This window comes from Ostrea edulis, chromosome 3 (assembly GCF_947568905.1).
Source record: "Ostrea edulis chromosome 3, xbOstEdul1.1, whole genome shotgun sequence".
Taxonomy (NCBI): domain Eukaryota; kingdom Metazoa; phylum Mollusca; class Bivalvia; order Ostreida; family Ostreidae; genus Ostrea; species Ostrea edulis.
Window position 1 is genome coordinate 87,232,345 of NC_079166.1, and position 21,021 is coordinate 87,253,365.

A 21,021-nucleotide genomic window follows, 5' to 3' on the forward strand; every position below is an offset into this window, starting at 1 on the left:
TCAAATATCTTAATGAATTCTGTAATATATGAATTTGATATTTGTATACAATTGCCTCATGGTGTTGAATGTGAACTTTGGTTTATCATTTCAGTTTGCTCTTTATATCAAATCAAAATTTAAAACAAATAAGGAATTATTTCCGAAATTGGTTAATATGGTACATTGTAGTAAAATAATCAAAAGTTTATTCATATGAGATAGCTAAATTCCACATGGATAACCAGTGGCTGATTCTTAATTGTCAACATTTTCACCAAACAGTTTAGAAATTACCCCGGTACATACTATTGGGGGATTATAAAATTCCTTGAAAAGTGACATATTTTTAAATATCACCTTTTCAAGGAGAAAAATCCCTTTAAGTATATGAATCCTATGAAGAAATTAAAAGAGAGGTGGCTATAGGTATATGCGACCCACCTGATCTTTATTTTTCTGCAACATATTCAAGTGTGTTTTTATCACTTGTATGGTGAGATTCATTTGTGGGAAGAGCTGTTATGATGTCTGAGTCAGAAAGCACCAGAATCCACTAGGAATAGTTTTAGATCTATGGAGCGCCAAATTAACAAACTCAAATATTTGAAGATATCTTTAATTATTTGAAGATATTATCAATTCATTTCATGCACCAACATTGCAATTAAAGATCTCTTCAAATAATTAATATCTTCAATTCTGCATTATATATATATTGCGACCATGAATTGAATTATTGATATCATTATTTATTCTGCTGAATTGATGCTCGCAATAATTCAATTGTTGCTCTCCTCAAATGAATTATAATTTAATGATACCAACAATAGAATTAATGCATGCTACAATTCAATTGAAGAGAGCAATAATTCATTAATGTTAACATCACTTAATGTGCACAATAATTGAATTATTGCTCTCTTCTATTGAATTAATGATATCATTAATTAAATTGATGCGTGGAATAATTATTTTAGAGAGATTATCTACTTGAGATATAATCTTCAATTCAAGATATCCACAATTGAATGATTTCTTTGATTGAATTGTTGCTCTTTTTAAAAAAAAAATGATGCGCGCATTAATTGCTTATGAAATAGCCTTGTATATATAATTAAAAAGATCCTCCATTGAATTAAAAGAGATAATCAAGTCATTCATACAGAACTCTAAATTAATTTTTGCGAGCAATATTTCCACCACATGGATGTGCGCATCAATTGAATTAATGAGAGCGATAATTGATTTGATGTGCGTATATTATTGGACTTTAATTTGAGCTTATGTAAAACATTAATAAGATTTTAAAAATCAACCTGGTGAATTTGTATTATAAAGGTCATGAGAGGACACGTCCAGTTTTTGAACAAAAACAGAAGGTAATATATTCCCTTGAATTTGCAATTGGTCATCTCTGTCCTCAGATCGGCAGGGAAAGGAGTGGGGGTCCAAATCACTTTTAAGAGGGAGATTAATTCTCATTCGAAGGCGCGAATTGCCGATGTTCAGGGAATGTTTTAAATCTCTACTTGCCTTTCGAGACTGGACTAAGTTCATCAATAAAACTTACAAATATGTAACTTGAATTTTACCTTCCGTTATAATAGTTCAATTTATGCGCAATGTACCAGGTTCAATTGTCGGTGTGTTTCAGACGTGGTTAATGGGGGGGGGGGTGTCCAACACGTAACACGTTTAGGGAAGGGCGTAATGAGTGCCAAAGGCACGAAATCTCTAAACAAAAATATCTAAGATGAAGCAAAATCGTGATTTTTGGGGGTTCTCTATTACAATTTTGTCCTCATATTTCAAGGTGAGATGATAGTCAAAATTGACATAATGTGCATGTACATATCATAAACATGTAGATATTTTTGTAACAGTATATAAAGGAACCGGGAACAAATCCTGATTCTGAAGTTATGTTATATAAACTGGTGTTATAAACCGGATTTTCAAAGAATTTATGGTTTTTGCAACGTTTGATTAAAGTTTTCTGTAAGGTCACATCTATGTAGTTACATATATAAACAGAATGTTCATGAAAATGTTCCCTTTTAGAGTGGAATTAAGATATCGCGTAACATTTCTTTACAAAGATATCTAATTTTTATTCATGTCAAAAGTCAACAAAAAACTTAAAGTGATACAAAAAATGTATATAATTATGAATACTTGTTTTAGATCCTTTAGGCACTGTATTACAGAATTTTGATTTTATTTATCATACTTTTTGGTCGAATTACTACAGAGTCTGGCCCGTACAGCATGTACTGGCAAACGAGGGAGTCTATAATCATAGAAGTATATATATATATATATATATATATATATATATATATATATATATATATATAAAATAATGATGATTATCATAAGTTATTATTACATTAAAAGTCATCATTATGGACACTACTACCCCTCCCCCCGACCGGTCGCGGTAGCTCAATGGTAGAGTGTTCGCTTCGTAACCGGGAGGTCGTGAGTTCAAGCATCGTTCATGCGTCAACCTTAAGACGTTAAAATTGGTAGTGTTAATTGCTCCTTCGCCAAACGCTCGACATTTAGAAGTGTGAATCACGGATCTTTTGGATGTGACCTTATAAACGTATATCCCTTGTCGTACATGTAGTAGGTGTTGGCACGATATTTCAAAGAACCCTCACTGCTACGACCCTGAACCCTATGGATACATTGGATAGGTCTAAATTCGTGGTACTCCGCTTAAAGCTGGTTACGTCTCAATATGAATAAAATATTCTCGACTGGACGTAAAATATATAATCAATCATCCAATCAATACTACCCCCCCTTTTTTTATTTTCTTGCGGCGATAATTTCAACGAAATGTGTGAATTCCCTGTCTATCCCATCCCAATTTCGATTTATATCATCGTTTCACGCTTTTTTGTAAGCTTTAGAGATTTGGCCTTATTTATTTAGCGTGGTGAGAATGATTGTTTGGATGTTTCAGATTGTTTGATTGCCCGTGTGTATCAGAGTGTTTAACTGGCTGCGTGTATCAGAGTATTTAATTGGCCATGTGCGTCAGAGTGTTCAATTACACGTGTGTGTCAGAGTGTTCATTTGCCCGTGTGTGTCAGAGTGTTCAATTGCCTGTGTGTAAAGGAAAGTGTTCAATTGCCTGTGTGTAAAGGAAAGTGTTCAATTGCCTGTGTGTAAAGGAAAGTGTTCAATTGCCCGTGTGTAAAGGAAAGTGTTCAATTGCCCGTGTGTAAAGGAAAGTGTTCAATTGACCGTGTGTAAAGGAAAGTGTTCACTTGATAAGCAAAAATTCAAGGAGTGAATAAAACGATATTTCACAAATTTCGACCGCAGCAATGTCTTCTATGTTGTTTTTAGTACCAAATAGTAAATTTTCGTACTAAAATACCAATAACTGTAGAAGTGTTCAGTTGCAAGTGGGAAGTTAAGGTGTTCATTTGACACGCGTTACACGTATGTGTGTGTGTGTTTGTGTGTGTGTGTGTGTGTGTGTGTGTGTGTGTTAATGTTTATTAACAAATGTAGTTTTTAAATGTCACTTTAAATGTTCATTAAAATGTAATAAATGTTATTTATATAGGTCACTTCAGTTATTGATATTGTTATTCAGCTCTATTTTTTATTGCATGGTAATCGATTTGGATTAATTATATTAAGTTTTAAGGGAGAGGGGGTTTTGATGAAAAATATGTGAATTAAATGTTTTGTTTCGTTTTTATCAAACATTAACGTTTGATCTCACCCTTAACATGTTTTTTTTTTCAATTGTTGATATGCCGATACCCATTGTTGTTGAGTACCCAAATATCTCATCATTAGGCCTACCGATATTAATAAAAACGTCCAACATTTCATAAATAGTGTGTGTTTTGTTTCCTAATCAAAAGTATTGTCATAATGCTAGTGAATTATCCACGATATTTACTAAAAAATATGGAAATATGACTACCATAAATCATAGAAGTAGGTCAATAAGAAAGGTAGGTTTGCACAAATGCTGTCATTATAATCAAATGAAAATTTGAACATCCTTCTATCATCGTAAAATGAAGTTAGATGAATGAACAGTTTGAAGCTATGGCATGAAATTTTTTTAGCTTGCTTTGTGATTTGATGATTATCTTCAGTGAAACAATATTATTTTCATATTCTTATTTATTCATTTAATTCTGGGTCTTGTTGGGCATACTAAGCTAACGAAATGGACACATCTAAAGAGAAAAAGAAAAACGAGAGCAGAAAAGAAAAAAATAAATAAAAGAACATCCCGAGTTAAATACGTTATACATCCTATTAATACATCATTTCATACTTTGAAATTTGAACCCTAATGCTGATTTGAAATTGACTTGTTGGTAAATAAAAAAAAAATAAAGAAAAAATCACTGTACAATAATTCGGCTTCCTATATAGAAAAAATAATCATCAAATATCAGTGTGCTAAATTGATACGGCTGTCAGAAATATTCTATGCCTCCTTTCCCATCACCCTGCACGGGATTTTTTAAATTTTTTACCTATCCGCAAACGTAACCAAATCCACGTGTTTTTCACATGTGTGTAAACAGCCTGAGTGCATTCCAAGAAGTAGCATCAGTTACCAACATCAAATAGTTCCTTAGTAAACTATAATTACCCAGCATTTCCTAATCGGGATGCAAAAATTGAGAAAAAAGAATAAAAGGAAATCAATCTGATTAAAATCAGATCTTCCATCTGCTCCCCGGTTTTCGATACGTCGCGACCATCGAAAACCGGGGGGCGGATGGAAGATCTAATTCTAATTAGATTGAAAAGTAAATTAGAAAATCGCGTATGTAAGAAAAATTATTTTAAATATGTGAAACTAAAATACACTAATTTCATCTTGATTTTGATTAGACAATTACATGTACCAGTGTGATTCCTTAATATCCGCGGTATGACAAAGGGCAATTACACATTTTTTTTCAATTTTCTATACAAACGACATTTAAGGGAAACAGACATTATTTTAATTCCAGGCACTTTCCTTGTAATGAATTTTTCACATGGGTAAAAGGGTATGACAAAATTTGTAAATATCGATGAAATATGGAAAACTCTTGCAACGTACACCAAGCGCAAACTATATTTTAAAAAGAATTCATGAAGAATTAAAAAAAAAAAAAAAACAACTGTTGACTTTATGCATAGGTTATAGCTCACATTTATTCTGTTTGTGCCAAAATTCGCACATTTTCGGCAATAATTGGTAATGATAGGTTACAAAAACATGGTCTAGCCTAGTTCTTAATTCCATGGTTAAAACTAAACACACTTATCTTTTATTTTGTAGATTTCTTTATATTCCATTTAGGTTCTAATAGTTTGAAGTAGTTCTTTCTTTGCCTTCCAAAACGTTGTTCATAAACGTCTACGTCATGACGTTATGTGCGGTTTTTGTTAGAAACAACGCTATATTTAACTAACGCTTACATGAAAACGACAAGAGACAAAGGGAGAAATTAATGTGTTCTGACAATGACATATTGTGGACATCTTATGTGTTTAATTTGATCAAATTTGTAGACAGGGCCGATTTTGCTTCCTAGCGTACCTAACTCTTTGAGAAAGGTGTTGAAAATTTCTTTTTACCCAATTCCAGATTTACCAAAAAAATGAAAGGTTGTTTAGGTAGCTCCGCCAATCTAAAGAGAAAAGTAAATATGATCTAAAGAGATTATTTCAACGAGGACGCTACCCCGGACCCCCTCTCTCTCCTCTCTGATAAAATGAAATTACGATGCGCTGTACACGACATTTTTATGCATGCTAGTTATATAGGCCTAATGCAAATAGATGTAGGATCACAAAAAAAAAACATAACCAAAAAAGAAGATATTACAACTAAATAAAATCACAAACTTTTACAGTCCGTAAAAAGTCTTAATTTCTGGAAAGTAAATGTACAAACATTTCTACATCGATATTTGAAATAATTTTCCAAAGGAAAAGCAGAAAATGAATAAATAGCATAAACCCTAGATAAATCAAATATAAAGATCACTCTGTGCTTAAAGACCGTAAGCGCCGAACATAGACCTAAATCATTACAATCCTTCACCGGCTATGGTGGTAATAATCATAATCAAATTCTTATTAATGCGGTATTTCTTAAAACTCATATCACATCCAATTAGTTTGAATTAAAATATATTATTTTCTAAAATTAATCCGAGTAAATAGCTCAGGTCTGCAGTGGACGGAGATTGGAATTCTATCAAATTCTCTGCAGGTTGCTTCAACGTCAGTAATGGCAGCGATTGGTTTCTGAAATTGCATGTTTATGTGAATCATAACTGACCAACAGGAAGGTGAAGATAACGAACAGTGAGCAATCTAATAACTCCTATAAGCAATACAAAATAGATAGTTGGGCACATACGGACCCCTGGACACACCAGTTATGAGTTATATCACTGTTCGTTATCTTCGCCTTGCATAATGTCTTTATTTTGCTTAATCCTAAACCTGATGGGTTTTTTTAAATATTAAAAATTATATTTAACTTTTTATGAAAAAAGAGAGATGGAATGAAAACAAATACACTCATCGTGGAAATTGCACTAGGCGGTAAGGGAATTGTTATGTCAGTGACAAATTTTAGAAAAACAACATATTATAAAGTTTTGGATAGGGGTTATTTGTACAATAACACAATACCACAATTCTACCGTGAGGTGTTTTCATAACACTCAGCAAAGCAAAAAAAAAAAAATGTAAAGCCATAACTACATTGAAAATAGATGAATTGTTGTCAGAAGTTATTTGGAATGATAATATGTTTCAATATAAATCTATACCTCCATTCTTTGTAAATTGGATGAAAAGTGAGATTATGCATGTTTAAGACTTTAGATCATCGGAAACGCCAAATCTGATAAAAAAGATTGAACATTTAAATACCAGTTTTTATTTAACCATTATAACACAATAACAAATTTTTAAATTCAAACTGAACTTGGATATTTCACTGTAGGCTTTGGCAAAATTGCCCCTCAATTCCCGGACTTGAACATGAAAGGTGAATATAACGTAAAGTGATCAATTTCATAATTCCTATAAGCAATGCAAAATATATAGTTAGACAAACACGGACCCCTGGACACACCCGAAGTGGGACCAGGTACCTAGTAGGAGTAAGCATCCCCTGTCGGCCGATCACACCCACCGTGAGCCCTATATGTAAAAATGTTACGTTCTTGACACACTGATTTTGACTACGGCTAACTCCGTTTACCTGGTTAAGATATAAGGCTAATGACGGGTGTAACTGGTCGACAGGGAATGATTACCTCTACTAGGCACCTGATCCCACCTCTGATATATCCAGGGGTCCGTGTTTACCCAACTTTCTATTTTGTATTGGTTTTTTTTTTTCACCTTTTATTGAATGATGATGTAGACATGCATGATTCGATTTATTTTACAAATAAAGTGAGGAAAAAAGAAGCATATAATGTGTGAATATTTTATGCTAAACCATGCCACTAAATTATACAAAAAATAAATTGATGTCACCTATACAAAATATCTAAATATACTTGTAAAGGGATCATTTTAATTTAGGGACGGAGGTGTTAACGTCAGTGAAATATCTCAGGAGTGATTTTTATTACTTTATATTTTTTAATTCAAAATTATCTCAACCAGTATATGAAAAAAATGGGACCATGTTTTCAAAATAACTGACAATTTTGTTTTAAAGAATATATATACCTCCAAAATAAAACACATATACGAAAGAAAAATTGCAGATTTCAACTACAAATGACTACACTGTATTTTGTGTAATTATTCAGTTGTTGGTAAATGGAACAAAGGTCTTTCTTCCTGATGTGAATTTGTCAAACTGTGAAAGACCATGAGCACCTTCTATTCACATGTAAATGTACAAGAAAGGCATTGGAAAATATTGGCATTTTCTTGAAATTTGATAAAAGTTGGAAACAATGGTATTGGGTTATCATTACGAAGTAAGTAAAAAAAAAAATAATTTGATTAAATAGCATGACTTGCTTTATTTCTTTCATAATAAATAGATACAAAATGAAATTTCAATATAACAATTTTAATATGTCTGAGGAAAACCTTCATGTAACAAATGGATGAGCTGGCTGCGGTCATATCAAGCTAACGCATGAAAATGTCACAATGAAGATATAAAGAGTTTTCATAATGAACATGGTCCTAATTCCACAAATGTCCATTTCCTTTCATTATTTGTCTTAGACCTCTATGGGGTCCCTTGACCGGTGTACCCGCTCCTGGTGCTTGGTTGTCCTTGTACTACACTATTACTCTCCACTACCTGCATACATATACTGGTTACATCAGGATAACTGTTAAACCACAGGGAGAGGATCTGTTTTGATACACATACATAATATGTAATATATTACCTGTACTCACTGAGTGGCGTTACATTACACATAAGTACACAAACAATATTCGGTAATATCCTACAAATTTCTTCTGTTGAAGACAATGCATTTATACTTTTGTATATTGGCAAGAGAAATACCTCGAAGTTTCACATTGCCTTGCTATGCATTTAGACATATTGGACAAAGCCTACTTTATGACTTTACTACTATACCATACACTGAACACTTGTTTTAATTACATGTAGTGCCATTTTCATACCAATGAACATCACATGTATAAAATTAAGTTAACACGAAAGGAACTCAGTGACTGGATGTTTTAGGACTGTTTAAAATAACATAAAACAATAGCCAAATTGTTGTGTAGTAAATAAAACACCTTACCTCAGAAAAGTTGGATCATATACCTCATTACATACATGCCATGTGTGGAAATGAACAAAGTTTGGATACTAATATAAACTGATATGAAGAGAAGTATAGAGGCATCTAATTATGCTAATAAAAATGACATCTCATGCCCTTACGAAAGGTACCACACATAAATGGAATTCACTTCCCTGTTGATGTAGTCTTTCGGGTTGACTGATACATTTGTAAGCAGTCCATTGGTTAGTATCAAACATTGTTTAAAGAAACTTGTGTCTGAGAAAGTTGAAAGCAGGAAGACGTTTAACCTCTTATTTTATCTTTAACTGCTCATGCGAGCATTTTCGATAATTCAAAAAAGTATTATATAGTACCTCATTATACGAACACAATTCGGTAAGATACATATGTATACATTATCATAAATTATTGATAATATGCAGTAAGTCTAGATATAGATCTGTATATCTGCGGTGTTACTAAAACGGGGAATTGAAAACGAAAACTAATTCATACAATAATATTAGTTGGTGGTCATCATTTTGTAAAATCAAAAGGCTTGTTAACAAAAGGAGTTGAAGTTACAAAGAGAACGGAAAGACATATTCAGAATTCATCGTTTAATATACTTCAATTCATATGTCGATTTGATACATCCCTCTGAGCTTGAAATAAAGGACACCACAGAGTCGTCCACTTCTGCTTCATACTTAGATATTTTATTGAAAGCAGATACTAACGGCAAACTAACAACTCAGCTTTATGACAAAGGGGATAATTTCAGCTTCTCCATCGTTAATTCCCCATATTTATGTAGCAATATTCCATTATCACCCGCATATGGTGTTTATATATCTCAACTGATTCGATATGCAAGAGCTTGTTCTGGGTATGGTCAGTTTTTAAATCAAGGTAAGCTACTGCCAAACACGTTGATGGTACAAGGGTTTCAACAGTCTCGATTGAAGTCAGCATTTCTCAAATTCTATGGTCGTTATAACGTAGATATCTAGTTCGTCAAGACAACCTATCATTTGGGTCAAATGTTGTCTGACGTGTTTCAAAACGATTGTTAGGCCGTTCTTGGTACACTGATTTAGGCTGCGGATAACTCCGTTTACATGATCAAGATATAGGGCTCACGGCGGGTGTGAGCGATCGACAGGGGATGCTTATTCCTCATAGGCACCTGATCCCACCTCTGGTGTGTCCAGGGGTTCGTGTTTGCCCAACTATCTATTTTGTATTGCTTCAGGGAGCTATGGGATTGATCACTGTTCGTGATCTTCACCTTTCATCTTTTCTACAAATAACGTCATATCCAAAAGAACAGTGATTCTCACTTCTAATTACGAAACGTATGGCGACGGAGCAATCACAAACTATAGTTACGTATTAAGTTTGTAATGTCACTTCATGCGCGGGAAATAAAGGTCATTTATATACAGAATAAAACACTGGTCAATTTTGACTTCATGGTTAATTATATATCCAATTCGTTTTAGATTACTTCGTGTTTTGGCTAAAATCCATCTCCACATACTGCGATGAAGAAGTGCCTGTCATCCTTGTTGCATCCCACTGCGAAAACAACACACAAGTAAGTGAAAACTCACTAACAACATTTTCTGTATGAAAACTGAACTCGATATCAAATACTTAAGCAAGAAACTAAATATACGAAAAACATGCGACCCGACATTTCTTGCAACTCTAATTTGTAGTGCATAGTTCTTCTTTTCAATCAATTACATTAGTTTGCAATGGTAATGTATTATACTTTCCGTCAGTGGTTATAGTGTTTTCTTCGCGAATGGGAGGTCCTGATTAACTATTCCACATTGATCATATCAAACCTTAAACTTACTACATAGATTAAAACATAAAATAGGTAGAGGCCGTCTAAGTTCTAGCCATCTGTTTAGCAATTCAAACAAATGGCGCGTGTTTGCTGGATAGCACTACGATAAAGGACCATAACTACCACGGCTGTAAGAGGCATGCATATATCAGCTATTGTGGTACTTCACATGTACCTAGTAGGTTCTCTAGTAGGGAACATTATCGATGTGATGTAAAGTGATCATGCTAGAATTATTAGTTGATGGATCAAAATACGTAGCTTTGTTGTCGGGTAGAATTCAAATTTTCAAAGAACGATATCGGTAGAAAATAAGATACCGCTGAAATCCACTCTAGTCAATCTAGCTAATGACATCAAAGTAATTGCAAAAGAAAGAAACTCGACAAAAGTGTGATTAGCAACCTTAAGAACTACGGACGAAATAGGACAATATGAAAGTATTTCTAATTTGAACTTGAAAGTTTTATTAACCCCGTGAATGTAAAGGGGGACTCAACTACGAAGTTCCTTGGAGATAATGAAAAAGTGATCAAACAGTTTAACAATTGAGTAAAAATTGCGATTTTTTTGAAAACCTATACACGGCCACTTCCTACACAGATCAGCAGCCTTATATTCTTCTTTGAATTCCACTGCCAGCGAACTATCGGAATAAATATAGACTTGTATTTACAGTAGCAACGTTTGGATGTGTAGACTTCTCCCAAGTTTCAAAATATTTTTTTTTTCTTTATTCATATTTTATTTCGATTTAATATATCAATTACGTATTAGACACATCAAAACAAAAGTATATACCATGTACCCTTCTGTGTTCAGTAGAGATCGAGGTATTAGGTAGATTACATGAAGAAAATAAGTTGATTCCAGTTAGCAAAGCTTGTAACGTTGTCTTTCTTTGTAAACCTCATTATTACAAAAGTAACATATATTTCACATAGTTTCATCATATGAGCAAGCATGATTTTCATGAATGAACAAAGTCTGCCTCATCGGGGTTTGCTTTTGATATTAAACAGCTGAATGATCCTATGCATGTTTCACTTCATAATTGGCGGTGCTCTTGTGGTTAGACGTTGAGATAATAAGAACTGTCTTGAATAGTTTGTTACATTTTTAAATATTCTTGTGTATAATGTCAATACTTAAGCAGTCTTCTTCAAACACGGACTGATCTTTGTGATTAGTATATTAGGTCCTGCTGTTGGGTTTCCTCATTACCAAGACATTTTCATCTATTTGCTGACTTAGTTGCGTGCATAATGTATTCAGTTTCAGATTTCCGTTACCTCCTTTTCTCAAAAGTTTTGAAATCTTTAAATCAATTTGATTTCAGTTTTGTCACTTGTATTTGTCAAATTTTTCTCCTTTAATTATATTCCTGAATACTGACGGACTGTACAATATGTATGTGTATGTTCTGGAAGTTCATTGTAGGTTTGATATATTTCCATATTCATGTAGCAAGTTTCCATTATCATATGCATATGTTGTTTCTATCTTTCGACCGAATCGATATGCAAGACCATGTTCTGCGCATAATCAGTTTTTAAATCAAGAAAAGCTACTAACAAACATGATCATGTTACAGGGATTTCAACAGTCTCGTTTAAATTCAGTTTTTTACAAAACGCATTGTTATTATAAAGATATAGGTTGCCAAAATAATGTGTCATTTATGTCAAATGCTGTTTAGCTTGTTTCATACCAAATATTAGACCGTTCTTGGCATACTGACTCTGGCTATGGATAACTTCGTTTACCTGATCAAGATACGGCGGGTGTGACCTGTTGACAGAGGATGCCTACTCCTCCTAGGCACCCGATCCAGCCTCTGATATGTTCAGGAGTCCCTGTTTGCTCAGTTATTGTTTTTATATTCCTTATAATGATTATATTAATCATTCTTCGTTATCTTTGCTTTTTTATTTTACCTCGGAATACAAACACCAAATTCGAGATGGTGCTTGTATGCGGTTCCATGAATAATAAATATTTCATTTATGTTGCAATTGGTTTGAGGATTTGCCAAAATATACCAGGGGTAGCTAAATGGAGAAGAATACACCGGTATACTATCTATATGCAGGTTTTCTGACACAAATGAATAGTTGTTAATTTACATTACTACGACCCAACAATCACTGATACTATTTTTATACTTTTTTGTTATCAGGATTGTCAGGGTGTGTTGAAAACTTTGCTGGAGTTGCTACCAAATCAACTTGGTCTTCATAGATTCCTTAAAAAATGTTTCCGAATAGGCATTAGCGGCGGACAACATTTGTCTGCAATACCAGAGATTGAAAAGGCAATTGTTGCAGAAATATTGAATCAGAAACACTGGGGAGAATGCATAGCCAGCAGCTGGTTCAGATTTGAGGAATTTATACGCACTGAAAAAGAAAACCATAAAATCCTCACTGTAGATGAAATCAAGAACCGCATGCAACGTATCACAGAAACTAAACCTGGTGTTCAGAAAGAAGAAGAAGACGAAGAAACAGAAGAAGAAGAAGATGAGGAGGAGGAAATACTAAGCAATCTAAAGGATATGCTGAAATTCTTTCATGAAATTGGCAAAATTATTTATTTCAATGAAGATGGATTAGATGACAAAATGATTTTAGACGTCCAATGGTTTGTAAATGCGTTCAAAGAGGTCATCACAGACAGTAAACATGCACAGTTTACTACAAAGGCAGAATGGACGGAGTTTAATGAAACAGGGATACTAAGGGATGACGTCTTATGTCAAATATGGAGAGACACGGATACAAACGGCAATTTCGAACGTTACAAAAATGACATACTTACGTTCATGGAGAGATTAGGATTGCTTGTCAATGGAAAGGGAAAAGCTCATCTCGTTCCCAGTGTGACAAAAAGAGATTACAAACAGCAAGAAAAGAGTAAGCTGGCCTCAACAACTCAGAAGACTTCTGTGTTGTATTTCCACTTTGATTTCTTGCCTTTGTTTGTCTACCATCGATTGATTGTCTCCTGCTTTTCGTTCGATGGCTGGGAGCCCTTAACAAATGGATACAAATGTATCTATAAGAATGTGTCTGAGTTTAAGTTTAAAAGTCACTTCATTTTCCTTGGCGTGGACGATGATGATATCCGCCTGCAGGTGTACAGGCCTAACAGCGATACAAAGCTCGACATTAATGTTGGATGGGAAATCAGAGAGACGATAGAAAAAGAGTTACACAAACTTACCAAGACTTTCCACAAAAACATCGCATTTTCGCTAGGATTCTACTGCATGTCAAAAAAGGATGGTGGTGGTTTCATTTCGGAGGAGAAAATGAAAATTATCACTGGGGGCATTTGTCCTCACCACGAAACAAGAACTGGTCATAACGTAAAGAAAGATGAATTCCTCTGGCTGAAAGATAAGGTAATTCTGTTGCTTTGATGTTGATTATTTTGAGATAAAGAAAATCAATTAAAGTTTAAGTTCTTCTGAAACAAATACGAGATGGATTTAGAAGCAGAGAAAGACTTGTTTGAAATAATATCACAAGTGTTGCTTATCATGGTAGGGAATAGAGTTAATAAACACATGAATGAAACTATAAAGATCACATTTCTATGATATCGATACCATAGTATCAAAACAATGGTTTTATTTCACAGAATGTGCAAAGCCTGCCCCAGAAGGTAATCACCAATTAAAAATCAGAAAGGAAGGGGGAAGCAGTCTGGCCTCAACAACTCAGAAAAATTATATGCTGTATTTCCACTTTGTTTTCCTGACGTGTGTAAAAAATATAATTTCATTTTCATTGTGATTTTGTTGTAAATCGAGTATTTCATTTCAATGATGTACATGATGTAGACAAGCTTCATGTAACGTTGAATTCCATTCAAGAATTACCATGGATAAGCCGAAGCATGCTCTACTTCGATGTAAGGTCGCTCATCTCAGCTGCATCATTTCTTTTAAATTATTATGATAGATTTTAGGATATCAAACAATAGAATTATCTATCAGTATTTGGAATTTATTACCCATGGATCAGTTACGCAGATGCTAAGGCTGATGTCTTCATTTTACACGGATATGTTGCATAAATGGATACCGGTATATCATTGAAAGTTTATACCGATTTGCATAGGAAAATATTCTTTAGAGAATTGTATCTTTTATTCCTGAACATAGAACACATTAACTTCATTGTAACGATTCCTGTAAATGTGAGTTAGATGTTATAATATATGTTTACATGTTTATGTTTGATCTATACACCCCGCTGTCGTGAGATCTTAGTGGCTAGGGTGCTAGCATCGCAACCGGGAGACCAAGGTCCAACGGTTTTTTTTTTAAATCGGGGTGTTTAGCATAAGTTTAAATTGTGATATCGCCAAGTACTCGACACTAGAAGTGAATGACGCTGGTGTTTCGGATATTACATTAAAAACGAAGGTTCCATGTCGCGAAAGGCCTTAAACAATGGAGAACCCCCTTTGCTACATCCGATAGTGCAATGCATAACTCAGAATGTTTGGTCCTTCACCTAGAATTAGTGACCTTTTTACAAATGTAAAATATATCAAATTGGACTTAAAGCAATTAACAACATCGTTGTAATAAAGAAACAAATGAAGTTAATTTTTGATGCAAAGAACTGTGATGACCCCATGATGAAATATATTGAAATGCTTATTTTCAACGACAAAAAATAGAGAAAGAAAATAATTCAACTCAAACATTGTCTTCGTCAAAAAGCGTTTTAAAGTGTGTTATCTCCAGTTTGTTATATGTTTTCTACAAAAACACAGTGATGAAAAATGTATATTATATCCAGAAAACCTGAAGCATTTGCTACAAATTGTCTTACGGTCACACATAAATTCAAGAATGGGCAAGTGTCACGGAGCCATTTGCTTTTACAAGTTGAAAACGAGAAATGCACTTTGAAGTCTTTTGAGATTGACGTGTGTATATTGAGCAAATGGATTATAACGATATATGGAACAAGTGAATATATTCATATCGTTTTTTTTTTGTTTCTATGCTGTAAAGGTGCAAGTATCCAATCATAATATGTTCATTATCTGTTGATTAGTTGCATTGATATTTCACATTTAAAACTTTTGAATGTTTTTATGTTATGATTTGAACTATTTCGATTGCATATGATTTGTTGTGACTATGATACCTACATATATTATTCTTCACATTATTTTGTATCTACATATGTAAGTATCAGTTTTGTATCAATAGAAATAATCCAGAAACAGTTGGTCTAGATCATATGACAGTGTAAATATATGGCAACATGGTTTATTAATGTATTCATTTCTGCATACCACGCCTATCGTCTCCATTCTACTTGTGGTAGGGTAGGCAATGTGCTCCCGAACTCAGTAAGCGTGGCTAGTGATGATGTAATACATCTAGCTTATTGTATTATAATAAACCAAGCTTTTGACGCATTCATATCTGCTGTACAGTATCATATCATTATATTAGAATTTGAAGAGTAAAGTTATCATATTTGTAATTTGTATGGGTGTGTTTGCACAAAAAATGTAGGTTTATAATTTTTATACTTTAAATTTGAACTTGTATTACTTATATTTTCGTGATATCATTATTCACATGACGTAAACAGCTTAATAGCTTATCAGTCATTGTTTCTATTTCAAGAGAAGAAAAAAAACCGATAACTCATTTTATCGATTTATGGAATTATTGTGTTGTCATAACAACCGTAACGTGGTTTAAACTACATAATTCAAATTTTGCTCCATTACTTCAATGATAAATTTGTATCTATTTTCATGTGAAGAAAAAGAATAGGGAAGCAATATATCTTAGCAATTCACGGGCTCGTTTAGTTTTCTTGGTTGCTGTAAAAAGTCGCCACACTGCATAATTAAAGACTTAATATCTGTTTGAACATTTAATAGGTTACTTTACGAAAATGTGCGTTGAGACTGTTTAAAATTGTCAAATTATTTCATCTGCAGTTTTGAAAGATTTTTGATTATAACTAGTGATAGTCAAGTGTGACTTATGCACATCTTGTACTTCAATATCTATGAATGCACATAGATAAAACTCCGTTTCATAAATGTGCATATTATGCATGTATGTCAAATGACCCTAAGTTTTATTTAGATGATGTCTGATAAACATTGAATTGGTGTGTTTTATGTGAAGAAAATTATGAAAAAGATTGTGTGATTCGTTGGATGACGTCATTGTCATAGCAACAACATGTGTTACACCACATTTCAATGCATACTTAAAAACTCCAAGATAGTTTTCCTTTCGGGATATTATAGGTTACATTAAACCGATATGATTTAGACAATTCCTAATTTCAATACGAAATGTGAAGGAAAACTCGAAAATCCCTGGTAGTTTAAGAGCTAAAGGGTGTATTCATGTAGTGCAACTTTGGAACAATTGACTCGTTTTTTTTTTTTTTTTTTTTTTGTTTTTTTTTGTAAATTGATGTGTCATCTTCACATAAACCAACTTCCGTAGGTGAGTAGCGTCACGGTTAATCCAAAAATTGGTTAAACGCGGGAAAAAATTGGTTCGGTTCGTATTTTCCGGATTTCGGTTTTGTTTTGTTTACATCTTACATTGTCCCATTTTGTTTAATACATGCGCTATGATTGGTTCGATATTTTTATCATAGACATTCTAAGCAATGAAAGTCCAAGTAACATCGATAATAGTAAAATAACCATGATGACATGTGTAAACTAAGGAAATGGCAAATATGGGAATACTTTGATTTTCTGCGAATACTTTAACTTTCTAAGAAAAGAGGCAACAGAAGGTTTTAACAAAACACTCACAGTGTGCAAAATACTCAAGCGCGAGTTTAAGTATACAATAGGATCGTTGTAGCTCAGTGGTAGAACGTTCGCTTTGAGACAGGGGGGTCGAGCGTTCGTGCCAAACTCAAACTTGAGATAAGGATATATGTTGATTGCTCCTTCGCCAAACGCTCGACATTTAGAAATGAGAGTCACGAATCTTTCGGATATGACCTAAAGACGGAGGTTTCGTGTCGTGGCAACCGTTGACAGATAAAGAAATCGCACTACCAAGTCCGTAAGCACCATGAATATGTCTTAATTTGCAGAACTACACCAACATTTAATTTGCAGAGCTACACCTACATCTTATAATCAATTAAAATAATGCCTGTTATTTTGTAAATAATGTCGTCTGTAAATAAATATTTTTTTTATTATTTTGTTCAATTAAATGCATTGTAAATTGCCGTCTGCATTTGTACAGAAAAACATTTACTTCAGGGTCCTCGCTATTCCTGGATTCATGAAGTTATTTTATTGCATCACACGAAATAAAACAAAACCCAAAACCGATGTTTTATTTTCTGAACCGAACCGAACCGAAAGATGTCGGAACCCTGGCAGTCCTATAGGAAGCGATGTGGTTCATTTGTAGCCTCTCTTTTTCTTTTTAAATTCATAGATTGTATGTTTTACAATTAGCATTCTTCTATGAATTACGAAATGCTACCATCCGATAAATGATAAGGTACGTCTCTAGGCTGATTTAATTGTTCGTTATCTTCACGTTTTCATGTTTAGAGTTCTAATTACTGTATTTTAGCCTTGTACATATACACACAAGCATTCGCGTTACATGTGGCGGTTGGTATCATATATTGTCTTGCTATTTAGAAAATAATTATTGTACGTGTGCATCTTTTTTATGAACACAATTTGTTATTGGTCCATATACCTGTACGTGTATTTGATTCTTTGTCATATGATGGTATTCACTCGGTTGCTGCATTAGTTTTGTGAAACTTAATCTATCTATTGATTACTCCAAGTTCATTTTTACCGTGAAATGAAAACCAAATTCAGATTTTGGGTAAGAGAGAAATGGATATTCAGTATAAGAAAATTAAGGGGGCTGAAAGGGGAGACAAAGCTGATGCAGAGATCACTATAACAGTATGTTAAATATGTGGACATCTTCATTATCATAAAAACATAGTTTTTTGCTTTTTGATTTATTATCGCTTAATAAAAATACCATAAAAATATGTTCTTGCTGTTATGTGTTCAGTAGCACGAAAGTCTGCTATACTCATTTTAGAAAAAAGTAAAACAAACCCATCTAACTCGTTATAACGAGTTAGAATATTATGATAATGAGTTAGTATCTCTTTATAATGAGTTAGTGCCTTGAAATAACGAGTTATTATCTCATTATAATGAATTGATATCTCATTATAACGAGTTAGTATCTCATCATAACGAGTTAGTGTTTCATTATAACGAGTTAAATTGATGTTTCATTATAACGATTAGTGTCTCAATAGAGGTTTGCACCTGACATTTGGAGTAATGCCACTTTGGGGGGAGTGTATTCTTAATTTCTACGTTGAAGGAGAATTAGGATACAGAAAAGAAAAATTTGGGTCGAAATTCTTGTTATTGAGCAACAGTGTTCTAAACTTGACCTTTTTGCACTTAAAATTTATTCAATTAAACTTGATTTGTCTGTTGGTGTCAGCACAATATAAACAAAAGAAATCAATCATTTCATGAAATAGATACATGTATACAACCATGTCTTCTAACGCTACAGATAAAAGAAAAGTTTAATACAAGTTATGGAAATAAATGATCTCTTTGGACTTGATATACGAAAAACTTCTTGATATCAAATTTGAGAGTTTTAAAAGACCCATTAGGAGTAATGTCAATTTCTAAAATTTAACATAATTTTCAATGTCCTGTCTTAAAATTTAAAATGGAACTTAAAAAAGTGGGATTGGAGACCAATTTTGTTTTATTTCTTGGCGAAAATATTGAATTTCTATAGAAGATTTCGAGTAAATTAATTCAAACTTTTGTAAAGAATCGGTGTACTATTTGGAAAAAAAATAACCAAATTAGTAAATTACAACCCTTGATCTAGTTCCAAGTCCGAACTATTTGCATCATAAATTATAAAACTTAATTGCACGTATAGGAATATAAAAATAGAAGATATATTAGATGAATAAAAAAATGTAATACCACGCAGATTTAGGAGGGTTTTTTTTATTATCAATCCGTCCGCCATAAACTATAGTCTTTGTGAAACCCTTTCAAAAATTTAACTGGCACAGATGTTTCCAACTTGATAGGGTTCGGTAATAGATGTGTAATATGTTCGCACCGATGGGATCAGTATTGAACCAGTAAATACTTAACTGTAGCATCCTTCGCAGTTGTGCTCAACAGCTCAGGAGCTAACCTCCTTAATGATATCGTTAGAAGGAGTTAGTGACCTCGTTATAGCGAGAACATAGCTATAGAAAGGTCATATCAAAGTAACCTCTTTTTTCCAAACTCGCATAATAGCGATTAGAAATTATTGAAATCACGAAAACTGAATCTGATAGACACATTCATTGTGTCGAGTGTAGGATAATAAGACCCCATCGAGGGGAAACAATTTAGAGTTTAGTGACCATGCCAAAAATGCCATTCCTGGTTTACAGACGAATATACAACGTTCTTACTTCAAAACAAATTAATAGGTGACAGTCTATTTCCTTGAATTCAGCAAACACTCTGATTTGTCAAGAAGTTTTATAATTGCAAACAATTCAATATCCAGTCAAATTGTACAACGATGATTTGTCATAATTTGTTATATTTCCATGGCGAAATCAAGATTTCAGCGAACAATCTACAAGGTTAGATACATATTCTGTCTTGAGTACACAAACCATCTTATGGCAATCCATCAATAGATGATACAGACATTCATTAAGTGACAACCCTACAAAAGATGATAGAGTCATTCATTAAGTGACAATCCACCAATAGATGGTACACCAATAGATGTTGGAAGTTGACTTATCTAGATTGCCTGAGAAACATTTGCCCTATCTTCAAAACCCTAATTGATGGGGGTGTCATTTTGGTCTTCATCAGCTAAACCTGCCTCAAAACCTTTTTCCAACGCCTAATTGGTTTCATTTCTTGAATCGGGGATGGGAGTGATCGTTCGTTCTTCGCTACATGAGTTTAATCAATATATTTCAAGCTAACAGTCTTCTCAGTCATTACTACTATCAAACACAGTGTGGGAAAGTATGGGTTGGGGAAGTCAACACATGCGTATATTTTCATATAAAAATAACATATAATAATTGTTCATTGTTAAAAGGTGACCCCCTTTCCTAATTTTACGTGCCTGGTATTGAATTAAAATTTTCCAGAGAAAATACAAATGCATATTCAAATATTAACATATCGATAACCTTTCAAACGCCTTCTATCAAATATTAGATTTTCTTCAAATTGATATACCTTTGTAATTTTTTTTTACAACAAACACTAATACATGCATGTATTTTCAAAACAAAGATTGATTTCTCAATA

The 21,021-nt window shown here is 33.4% G+C and overlaps 1 protein-coding gene across 1 annotated transcript in view; it reads left to right on the forward strand.

Moving 5' to 3' along the window:
* LOC125674524 (uncharacterized) overlaps positions 1–18,681 on the forward strand; it is an 82,645-nt gene extending 63,964 nt beyond the window's left edge. The window contains exons 9-11 of the mRNA XM_056161049.1: positions 10,271–10,365; positions 12,806–14,032; positions 14,272–18,681. Coding sequence (XP_056017024.1) covers positions 10,271–10,365; positions 12,806–14,032; positions 14,272–14,310 — 1,361 coding nt within the window. The 3' untranslated portion in view covers positions 14,311–18,681. The remainder of the gene's footprint in view (positions 1–10,270; positions 10,366–12,805; positions 14,033–14,271) is intronic.
* Positions 18,682–21,021: the final 2,340 nt, after the last annotated feature.